The 12,291-nt window shown below is 40.1% G+C and overlaps 1 protein-coding gene across 2 annotated transcripts; it reads left to right on the top strand.

The window, feature by feature from the left end:
• The first annotated feature begins 898 nt into the window (after positions 1-898).
• On the top strand, positions 899-12,022 carry LOC121874904 (pancreatic triacylglycerol lipase-like). Of its 2 annotated transcripts, none has more exons than XM_042379245.1 (8): positions 899-1,069; positions 6,299-6,456; positions 7,698-7,814; positions 8,381-8,989; positions 9,103-9,235; positions 9,891-10,017; positions 10,595-10,801; positions 11,351-12,022. In XM_042379245.1, exons 1-8 carry the CDS (start codon positions 970-972, stop codon positions 11,463-11,465), a joined length of 1,566 nt encoding a protein of 521 aa, XP_042235179.1. In that variant the 5' UTR covers positions 899-969; the 3' UTR covers positions 11,466-12,022. The 2 variants fall into 2 exon arrangements, with proteins under 2 accessions (XP_042235179.1, XP_042235178.1); XM_042379244.1 differs by lacking the exon at positions 899-1,069 and adding an exon at positions 4,028-4,213.
• The last annotated feature ends 269 nt before the right edge of the window (positions 12,023-12,291 follow it).

Here is a 12,291-nt window from a genome sequence, read left to right as displayed (position 1 = left end):
GTCATAACACTCATAGGGGGAATAACTTAAGTGTAATCCTTTCGTTAGAGTACACTGGTGAAGTATATTAGATCCTGTAGACAGCGAGAGAAGACCCTGTTCCTATGTCCACTAAACAAGGTGCCCCAAACTTTTCACAGAAGGACCTTAGCTGCAGGTTCTCAGTCTGTATACCACAACCCTGGTACGGTATCATCTCCTGGCGCACAGTGTATTAGGTTTGGCTAGATTAAGTTAGGTTAGTTTATGTTAAGTTAGAGCAAGGTTAATTTGATTATCCCCAGGTTAAAACAGATGAAAAAAAACCCACCTCTATATCTTCAAGGAATTTAGTGGACATAAAAAACCTTTCTGGTTAAATAAGAAAGAGATATGGAGAACAGAGATGACATTAAAAAAAACACGTCACAGGAATAACAGAAGAAATGATAATGGTTGAGAAGCTTACACACGACCCTGTCACACCTCACGACCCTCTCATGACTTCATGCCCTTCTCACGAACCCTCACGACCCCTCTATGCCCCTCTGATGAGCCCCAACGACCCCCTCACGACGCCTTCACAATCCCTCTACAACCCTCTTACGCCTCACGATCCTCTAATGACTCCTTCATGCCCCTCTCACAAGTCCATCATAACCCTCTCACTACCCTCTCACGACCCTCTGACGACCCTCTCACTACCCCCTCACGACCCTCTGACGACCCTCTCACTACCCCCTCACGACCCTCTGACGACCCTCTCACTACCCCCTCACGACCCTCTGACGACCCTCTCACTACCCCCTCACGACCACCCGACGACCACCCCCCCTCACTACCCTCTCATGCCTCACCTGGGTGCTCTTTACATAATGTGATAAAAGAGTTGAGTATAAGAGACCTCGAGGCTGCCTGACCCGGCAAACGATGATTACCGAGAGAGGCACGACGACTGTTGCTGTTTAATCCAGAGAATATTTCGTCGTTATGAAGGTTGTCGTGGTGGTGATGGTGTTGGTGGGAGGGACGGTTGCTGCTGTGCCGGCCTGGAGACGTAGCATTCCTCTCGACCTGACCAATAAGTTAAGTAAGTGTATCAACCATTACTTAAGAGTAGACCAAGAAGGAAAGAAAGTGTCAGACTCTCCCTAGACAGTATTACACAAAGCTAATAATAAAGAGTGAAATTATTGATGTTTGTGGTCATGTAATTAAAGAAAGTGAAGATGGAAATATTTTTTTAATTGGTCTTTAAGGTGAATTTTTATATATCATATCCTGAACAAATATACTATCACATATCATACCCTGAACAACTACGTCGTCACATATCATACTCTTAACAGCTATGTCATCACAAGTCATACCCTGAACAACTACGTCATTTCATATCATACCTATAACTATAATGAATTATGTTTTGAAGAAAAAAAATCACCTGTTCATATCGTCCTACATCTGACTATTCCATGCTTAAGGACTTTCTAGTAGGTCATGTTGCCAGCGAATATAACTAGAGGTCAGGAGCATGATAAATGAGTCTGCTCTGACCTTGACCTCTGACCCAGCCCGGAAAATTAACGCTGTGTATTCGAGGAGATGAGACCAGGAAGCTTCAGGTATCAGAGAGACGGGAATAAAAATTAGATGATGGAAAATACAATGGAAGGAGAAAAGAATCTAATGGTTGTATTAATTGTTAAAATGATGTTGGTTTTTGGTCGTTTGATGACAATGATTTAATCCTTTTTTTGAGAGGATGGTTTAGACCTTTGAGAGCGATGGGTTAATACTTTCATGATGATGGTTTTACCCTTTGGGGAAGATTGTTTAACCCTTTGAGGAAGTTGGTTTAAGCCTTTGAGGAAGATTGTTTAACCCTTTGAGGAAGTTGGTTTAAGCCTTTGAGGAAGATTGAGTAATCCTTTGAGGAAGATGGTTTAACCCTTTGAGGAAGATTGATCAACCCTCTGAGAACAGATTTAACCCTTTGGTGACGACATAGAGTATGCTATGATAATATACGAACTCTTAAAGAAAACAAATCTTACTTTATAAACTAATATCCGTTAAATTTTAGAAATGAAAAAAAGGAAGTTATCCCTATCTGGCCAACACCTTGCTGTCAGTTACGAAGTTTCATCCCTAAAGAGTGTTATCTAGACATATGAAAATGGTAGAATTCTTAGAACTTGACCTTGTGAAGTTGAGAGAGAGAGACGGGAGGTACAGACAGGTGAAGAATCTCCCATTAATGTATTCCTACTTTTCTGATAACGTCACCTACCTGTTTACTCACGTCTCCAGGATAAAGGTAACGTTTAATTATACCGTAACTGGTTGAAGAAATATATACCTTAGCTTTCACGTCACCATCATTGGAGTACCTGTAGATTAGCCCTCGGTTTATTTCACAGTAAGATGAACTACCCTAACGATGCTGCTGAGTTTACAACCAATAAGCGTCGCCAAAAAAATGTTCCTTAGTTTACATTATAAAGTCAAGAATAATCTAAGTATACCTCAGCGTATTTCTTACATATTCTCTCTTACTAAACAAATGTAAATCCATCTATAACCTAACCTAACCTAACCTAACCTAACCACCATCATCTTCAACCTTTACGTTTCAAACTTAATAGGATTTCTAACCATCACTATTTTTATCAGTACATTGTTTACTTACACAAAGACAGAGATAAACTCACGTAAGATAAGATATTTTATCTTCAATTCTCTCAGAGACAAGATCCAGTTTTTCTCTACAGGTGAGAAGTATCCAGGTGTTTCTGTTGACTACCTTCAAGAAATGTCATAATATAACCTCCTCACCCCAACACCCCCCCTACCCCCTCACCCCCACACCCTCATGAATTCCTTTATATAATTTGAAATTTTTTTTATGCGGTTGTTTCCGGTAGACGAGATGAGACGCATGTTGTCATGATGTACTGCTGACAAGGCTGAGAGGTAGGACAAGACAGCAGGGAGGTGGGTTGTCGTAGTCTGGTTTCATCATATACCCAGTAGAGGCAGCCAGCTGTTGTTGGTCACAGAGGGGAGTGTCGGTACTGTGCAGGATGGTTTCAACACGTATTGCGTTCTTCACATTGGATTCGTATATATTTATTGTTTTCACACCATTTTACGTTCTTAAGCTTGAAGTTCCTTATACATGAAGGTATTTTAACAATTGCTTATGGTTTTGTTCTTGTGTAGACGAGTTATCATCTTCTTATAAGCAAAGTCTTTAACAAGTACTAAAACACATGTCGTTAACTATATCCTCGCAGTGGTATTGCGATGGAACGATATTTTTTTTTATAAATTTCGTTACAATTATTTTTCTCACTGTCTCAGCGTGAGTGTATAAAGAAGTTATTTTTTATTTATTTTTTTAACATTTTTTTTAATCTACAGGTATGTGTTCGACTTGATTTAAGAATTACGGATGTACAAAGTGTCTCAAACAATGTATACCTTCTGCCTTACTGATTTTCGTACAGTTCGCCTGAATGTTTGTTTGTATTACCACATCAAAACTCTCCTCACTTGTTGATGTTCAAAGTCTCCTACAAGTGAGGACGATGATATTTTTATAATAGAAGCATTCAAGCAATTTTCACTAGAATCTGTAAGGTTGTGGGTGTGTATATTTTTCTGAGACACCCTGGTACAGTATTTTATCTCTGCGTGTGATAGCGCCTAATGGACTGTACGGACACTGGCTGACTTCTTCAATATTCTCTGAGCTGTCAGTAAGTCAAGCTCACCCAGCGACCAGTGAGCTAAGACTGTAGATGCACCGGGATTATCAGATTTGTAGCTGTAGGAAGAGAGAGAGAGAGAGAGAGAGAGAGAGAGAGATAGAAGAAACAAGACTAGGACACATGAGAAACAGTCGTCATAGAGAAAGGCATCATCCCTCTCTCTCTCTCTCTCTCTCTCTCTTTCTCTCTCTCTCTCTCTCTTTCCCGCGACTTGCACAAGCTGGCACTGAACGTTGCCCCTCACGATAATGTCTTGAGTATAAAAGGCGGCGGAGCAGCTAAAAGACACATAAGTTGGTGGCAGCGAGTAATGAGTGTTGCTGGATCATCCGGAGAATAATTCGTTACCATGAAGGTTGTCGTTGTGTGGGTGGCGGCGGTGATGGTGCTGGAGACCGTCTCTGCTGCTGTTGTTCCTGCTTGGAGGAGTAGTAATCCAGTTGATCTGATTAAGAGTTCGTGTAAGTAATTTTTCACTCCACCTAACGAAGAGGTCAGGTAAATCCGCTGAAGTAGTAGACCTAACCAAGAGGCTGAGTAAGTCACAACCCTTTCTTAGGTTTGATGAACAGGTCACGCAAGTCAGCTGACCTATTGACCTGCTTAGGAATCTGAGTAGGTCGGTGTTTCTCTAAGATTTGACGAAGAAGCCGTTTAGACTGACCAAGGACAATATGACGCATGACCAGTACAGCCCTTCAACCAGATCAAAGGTTCATGTAAGTGCCAACCAGATTCTCGGCCAGACCAAGAGATTATTTAAATGCCTACCAAGGTCTGAACCAAGACAAATGAGTGAATAAGTACCAACTAATCCGATGATGTGACCTTCATACTATAAAATTACGAAACGGTTTATCGGACGAATTAATAGGTCACTCAAGTCGTCGATTTGAACGAATGGCCAATTAAGTGCCAGGGGTTCTTTAAGACGGGTCAGAAGAGTAGAGGAGTGGCAACCTACCTCTTAATCAAACCAGCGACACGGGTAAGATGTCATTCAGCCAAGTTAAAGAAGCAATTTTTTTTTATTACAGGAGACGCTATGCAAAACACAGCATATACATATTACATTAAAACAGCATATACAGTGTATTACAGAAGGCAGCATGTATACGGTTTCAGACAATAACATTTATTATGTATTATAGAAACAAACGATTCTTGATATTACTTCTATTTGTTGAAAAGAATCCATAACAAAAATATAGAAACGAATCTGAAAAAAAAGATCATTCAGGAACTTAAAATAAAAACATCGTAAATTTGAAATTATAAACAATTGAACGCATCAGATCACATTGAACCTGTATTGAATTCTCATACAAAAATAAATCCTTGCTTAAAAAGATTATATCAGGTGTTTAAAGCTGTTATGGGAAATGTATGTGTGTGTGTGTGTGTGTGTGTGTGTGTGTGTGTGTGTGTGTAAAAATAGATGAAAGGAAAACGTCTATTGTGTAATCAGATGAAATTTCCAAAAAATAACTTCAATGATGGATAATACTTCTGTATACAGTATACTGCATATAATTATGTATACAACGAGTCTATTTATCTACTACGTACAAGAATCTGTATAATCACAGCATGTGGTGGTTCTTGGGTGAAGAAGTTCATAGACGACCTATCAGCACGAATGTTTATTGTAGCCGCTGGTGTTGGGTTTTACCTGTGGGAGTGTGTACAGGTGTTGCTCCTCAGCCTCTACCAGCACACACTCCGTCTCTCTACTCCCCTCACACCACACACACCATCACACACACATTCCCTCCCTCACCACTCCTCTTACATCACACACACTCCTTCCATCATCTCCCCTCTCAGTACCACACACTCCCTCCGTCCCTCACCTACACCCCCTCCTTCGCCACCCCTCTCACACCACACACCTAGATTCCTTCCCTCACGATACGTTCTCTCCCTCCCTTCTCTTGGATGGTGTGTCTCCAAGTGAAAAAAAAAAAACGAGCGTTTAATCTCAGGTGATCCTATATTATATTTTATTTGAGTGACGGGTTTTGCTTTCGTTTTTTACCAGTCGAACTATGGACAGAAGTCTCCTTTGTATTGTCTGTCTGTTTGTCTGTCGGTTTGTTTGCATGTCTGTCTGAAAGTTTTCTGTGTTTGTGTGTGTGTGTGTGTGTGTGTGTGTGTGTGTGTATTCCTATATCTTCCCAGTTAACATAAACACCACCATTTAACCACTCGAGAGGGTGTCAACGAATAGCAATGCATCCCACACAAACATCAATCCCATGGGAGTTAATATAAGCAACACTATCCCGTAAACAAACGGTGATACCTTTATTGAAAGTTTCCAGCCCCAAGAACCATCACAACAACGATGCCATGACTAAAAACATTAACAAAGATGAATGGGCAGCCAGTTCCCGAGCCTCTCTTAATCCCCCCCACCCCAAAAAAAAAAATACTTCTTTTAATCTACCTTTTCTGATGTATGTTTCATTAACTTTTTTTATTCGTTTTGCATGACCTATCTCGATGACCTTTTTTGACCTCTTGACTCTCCTTCTCACATCCAGCTACAGGTACGGAGTGGTGTGATGACGTGTTGGGTTGCTTGGATCTAAATAATGACTGGTACACGACTACCAGGCCCATTAATGTTCTTCCTCTCACCAGAGCACATATCAACACCCGCTTCCTCCTGCACACCCGAGCCGAACCAGCTGAATCTGAGGTAGTGGGATTTTCTTAGAGCCCAGTATGACAGAGAACCAAGTGCCGGGGGTGTGTGCTAGAGATCAATCTGTGCGAGTATGACCTTTTTCCTTACAGTGTGACCCTAAATCTTGAGTGTTCTCCTTGAATGCATTCCTACAGCTCAATTTACTTTCCCTTGAGTGGTAATAAGACAGTGAACCCTTATATAAAGCAAGACCTTGTACAACCTTCCTCCTTGACCTTGTACAGTATTCAAACCTTCCTCCTTGACCTTGTACAGTATTTAAACCTTCCTCCTTGACCTTGTACAGTATTCAAACCTTCCTCCTTGACCTTGTACAGTATTTAAACCTTCCTCCTTGACCTTGTACAGTATTCAAACCTTCCTCCTTGACCTTGTACAGTATTTAAACCTTCCTCCTTGACCTTGTACAGTATTTAAACCTTCCTCCTTGACCTTGTACAGTATTCAAACCTTCCTCCTTGACCTTGTACAGTATTTAAACCTTCCTCCTTGACCTTGTACTTAAACCTGGAGACAACCGCTGCTCATTTTCCAGGCGTACAATCTGTGGCATTAACTGCTACATAGTCTTTTAATATATACTACTGTTCACGCTGAGCTGTTTGTCTGTAGACTCTGACAGTGTTGCTATGGGTGTATGTGCCATTACAGTATTTCACCATCATTGGCTTGATGTATAAATAATGGGGGTAAAGGTAAATATTTTCATATATTTTCATAAAGTCTGGTAACATATCATCAGTCTTGCTCATTTTATACTTGGTGCATATATATAGATCAAAAGGCTTTAAAATATTTTGGTGTTAATATCTATCGTAGAAAAAAAAAAACAGCCTCGGAACTCAATATTTTCTACCTCTCCCCCCCAAAAAAAAATCGAGTAAAGAGCTGACAATTTAACCGTTTGGCCAATAGATTTATATAGTGTTGTAAATTTGCATAGGTAAGTGCAGTTTTCATTGCAGAATACTTACAAGATCAAATTTTCAATATAAACTGACTGTTAATGTAAAAATGGCATAATTCGAGCCCAAATGTTTCCCACGAGGACAAAAAGGCTATATTTTCAACATGTGTTTACAAAAATCAAGCTAGGTGACCTATATTTTTCCATCATTGTTTTCCAATAAGTAGATTAAATGGTAAAAAGTCTAGTTCTCTTTCGTTTGTGCATCTATTTTGTAGCATTGTTCATAAAGCACTCTTTCCTGACCTCGTATTCCTTCTGTCAGAAATTCTACATCAGTGCTGACAAGGATGCGATTGATGCTACAACCTTTGACCCAGCCAAGCCCATCAAGATCATCTGCCATGGTTTTATCGACACAGGCAACACTGTCTGGCTTAAGGTCAGGTCATAGTGAGGTCATGTGTGTGGTAATGTAGTCTTAAATTTGTATTGACTCGTGTAAAGTGAATCACAACTTCCACGATGGTTAAATTGTACTGTACACCGTTTTTCGTTCATTAGACACACACACACACACACACACACACACACACACACACACACACACACACACACACACACACCTCATTATCTACATTTAACAGGAAGAGATTAGCGTTTCCTGCAAGTACAAAAGGCGCTCGTGGTGAAAACATTAAGCTGATAGTTTTAGTTGTACTCGCTGACTACAAGGTGAATTAAAATGGATGTTTATGGGTTTAATTTGGTCAAGTTAGATTGGGTAAAATGGGTTGGGTTAGTCTGGTTATGTCAGGTTAGGTGTAGATTAGGTTAGATTAAGATAGAATAGGTTAGGTTAATCCGGTTAAATTGTCAAGTCATGTGTATAATGGTTACCGGGATGAGAGTGTTATAGTGCTGGCTGCCGTATAATAGCAAAATAATTATCACCCATTACCTACACAAGTAATAAGGCTGAAGCTGTGTGTTTACTCCTTGTGGCAGGACATGGCCAAGGCTTTCCTCAGCTACGGTGACTACAACGTGATCCGAGTGAACTGGGGTGACGGCTCCTTGCCCATGTACTTCCAGGCGACTGCCAACACCCGCGTGGTGGGGCTGGAGATCGCCTACCTCGTCAATTTCTTCATCAGCGAGTACGGTGTCGACCCCGCTAATGTACACCTTCTCGGCCATTCCCTTGGGTCTCACGTTTCGGGTTATGCTGGCGAGAAGATAAAAAATCTCGGCCGCATATCAGGCCTCGACCCAGCCGGCCCTTACTATACCAGCACGCCTTCTTTTATTCGACTCGACGACACAGATGCAGTGTACGTCGACAACATCCACACTGACGCCGACAGCATCCTCATGTTGGGTTACGGCACAGAACAAGCCATGGGTAATGTAGACTTCTACCCCAACTCGGGTCACGACCAACCTGGATGTATCCCCGTCACCATCGCCCTCGAGTTTATTACCGATATACCCGACGGTGTACGAGACCTGGTCGCCTGCAGCCACGGGAGAGCCTACAAGCTGTACACTGACTCCCTCTACGAGCCATGCCCCTACACCGCCCACGAGTGTTTTGACTACGACTCCTTCGAACTGGTTAGTGCTGTGGTCCTCTGTCTTAACTCGACGTTATGTCACTACTGTTCGTTCATTCACCATCTTCATTGACATTTTAAACGAGTGTGTGATCTGTTGACGTCACTCCCTAGGGTCGGTGTGCTACCTGTAATGACGATAACTCCAAGTGTGCACACATGGGTATACACGCTGACGAGTACACACACAAGGACCGCGTGAACGTCAGGATGTACTTCGATACTGATAAAGTCTCTCCCTATTGTTGTGAGTATCCCGTCTCTTTCTGTCTGTCGGTCTGTCCTTCTCGTCATGTGTCTCTGTTTATCTGTCTGTCCCACCCACTCTCTTTAAATCTTTCTGTCTTTATACTGTTTCTCTCTGTCTTTCCATATGTCCATACATACATACATACATACATACATACATACATACATACATATAAATATTACATACATTCAAAAAGCGTCTCAAAAATGCATATACACTGTGCATTAATACCATATCTCTTAAAAAAAATGTATTGACACTTTAATACAAAATATACACAATGAATATCTCAAGGAAAGAATTCTTGAGTGTATTCTCCTCCTCTGAATAATCTATCCTGTATATTTGATCTATTTGTGTATATTTCTTAAGGCTATATACATTTTAAGATGTTCTATACATTACGTTACAGTTGAATGATTGCAAATATATATTGTTGTTTATTTGAATTAATGGGAACACTTGTGGTTTATTACCCAATGAATAATTGTCCTTAACTAATGCTAAATGTAACTACCACCACTACTGCTTCCCTCTAACTATCACCATCACTCCTTCCCACTTATTAATTTACTACCACCATCACTGCTCCCCTCTAACTACCACCATCACTGCTCCCCTCTTACTACCACCTTCTTTCTACCATCCCCAGACTACCACTACCAGTTGATAGTAGACACAGCTCACCCAAAGAAGGCAGAGGATTGGGTTCAAGGTCACTTGGATGTCTGGCTGTATGGTGACAACGGTAACAGCATTGATAAAGTTAGGCTCACCAAGTAAGTAGAGAGAGAGAGAGAGAGAGAGAGAGAGAGAGAGAGAGAGAGTTGTTGTCTGTATGGTAACAATGACGATAATTTAACTTTACGTGCTCTCAGAGATTATAATATCGTTCTTCAAAAGCTGTAGCTGACAGTGTTGCCATTCAATTTCGATTTCATATACCACGTGAAAGATTTTATAAATTAATTGGCACCCAAATATTTAGTTTTTTTTTATAATTAAATTTGCCTTGAACAGAAAAGTGTCAATATATATTTATAATATAAATTTGAAGTTGGGTTAAGTTATATTTGGTTAGGTTAGATTAGGCCTGGTTAGGTAAGGTTTACTAATTTAGGTTTGAATAGGTTAGGTTAGGTTAGGTTAGGTTTGGTTAGGTTAGGTTTGGTTAGTTTAGGTTTGATTAGGTTAAGTTTGATTAGGTCAGGTTTGTTTAGGTTAGGTTAGTTTAAAATGTGATCCTCAGATAAAATAAATTGAGGATGATGTTTTAAGCATTACAACACCATCTTGAGAAAAGTTCAAATGACGTATAAACACCCAAACATCACCTCGTCTCTTCCCTCACCTCAGGAATCACGAGAGGTTTGACCACGGCCAGCCCAAGTACTTCATGTTCACCAGCCACATTGACGTCTCAAGGGTGATTCGTATGGAGGTTCACTGGGCTTACGATGCTACGCTTTACGATCCAGGTTCCTACTGTTTCATGATGCTCTGTAACCGAACTCTATATATCCGCTCTATCCGCATATCTTCCATGGAATATACCCCCGAGGTGTAAGTATACAGACCCATTTATACACTATGTATATAATACACACCAGTATACACAGATATATGATATACTTCACGAAGATGAATAATACAAATGAATCATACAATTATGCATGAATGTATACGCACATCCAGATTCCAGCTGTGAAGAATTCAATGCACAATGAGAGATAATGTATACCTCATACACACACACACACACCAACAGTACTGTAATACCGCTGTTTACTATGATGGCTCCAGATTAAGGTAACTTCAGAAAAATATATACACATTAATTCCTACTAATTGAAATATAAAAATAAATTCCAATATATAATTTTTAAATTATCATGATATTGTAAAATAATCAAATGTGTATAATCAGCTTTACGTTCACAAGTTATGGTACAAATAAAAGCCTTAATTACGGGTCATAATACTAACAAGTTATAGTACAAAAGATAGACATTAATAACAGGTTCCATTATTTACGGACTATTATCATTACGTTAATAGAAGTTAAGATGGAAAGAAGAGTATTGCCAACATAATCCTTCTCTCTCACCCCAGGAACCGCATTGACCACCAGAAGGACTTGTGTACCCCAGGCCACGATTACACGGAGGTCAAGACGGGTCATACGAATGTGTTGGTGTGGGACGAGACTTGTGCGTTCAATGTTTAGTAACCTCTCCTTTTTCATCTTCCTCGCTTCTTATTTTTCTTTTTCCTCTTATTTTTCCTCACTTTATTCATCATCTTCTTCATTTTCTTCACCATCCTCCTCTTCCTCTTCCTTACCTCCTTCATTTTCCTCGCCTCTCTCAGGTTCGTCTTTCTCACTTTCCCTCACTTTTTTTTCACTTATGTTCTGAAGGTGATGCAGATGATGATAACGATGATGATGATAATGATGATGATTAATTTGATAAGACGACGTGTAAAGGGAACTACAATCATCAATGAATTACTCTATTGGTTGAGTAAATTATCTAAATGTATAGAGAAGAAGAATTTATTCCTCACCAAAATGTATAAAAAAAAATAAAAAACTTTCCTTGGTTTTGGTATCATATAAGAGCCAGCTGTTGTTATTGTTATCTTTTACTGCAGCTCTGTTTTTTTTTATTCCCAAAGAACACAGGATTAATGGGAACACACTCTATTACCTACATAATTTAGTATTTTATTAATGTATTCCAGCAAAATTAAATGAGAGTTTAGAGTAAATACTAAATCGAATGTAATGGTTTTCTTTATTTATGACTCGAAAAGAAATGTTAAATGGATATGAAATTCAGATGATGAGAGAGAGAGAGAGAGAGAGACGGCCATCAGTGTTTTGGTTGTCGAGTAACAATGAACAACTGGTAGTTAGATAAACGATGTCATCGCTGCCAGCAGAGAGAAGGGCGGGGTGGCACTTGAGGCACTTGAGGCAGGGAAGGAAGGGAGGGGGGTGGCACTTGGTTCATAATATGTTCAGTATAATGGCCACCGGCTGAGATAAA

This window comes from Homarus americanus, unplaced genomic scaffold (assembly GCF_018991925.1).
Source record: "Homarus americanus isolate GMGI-L3 unplaced genomic scaffold, GMGI_Hamer_2.0 scaffold56009, whole genome shotgun sequence".
NCBI lineage: Eukaryota > Metazoa > Arthropoda > Malacostraca > Decapoda > Nephropidae > Homarus > Homarus americanus.
This window is presented reverse-complemented; position numbering and strand designations above follow the sequence as displayed.

Excerpts from the sequence above, each read along its gene's own strand:
- LOC121874904 (XM_042379244.1), top strand. The coding sequence starts at position 4,102 with ATGAAGGTTGTCGTTGTGTGGGTGGCGGCGGTGATGGTGCTGGAGACC. Across the intron at positions 9,236-9,890 it reads TAAAGTCTCTCCCTATTGTT|ACTACCACTACCAGTTGATA; the intron begins GTGAGTATCCCG and ends TACCATCCCCAG. Across the intron at positions 10,018-10,594 it reads GATAAAGTTAGGCTCACCAA|GAATCACGAGAGGTTTGACC; the intron begins GTAAGTAGAGAG and ends CCCTCACCTCAG.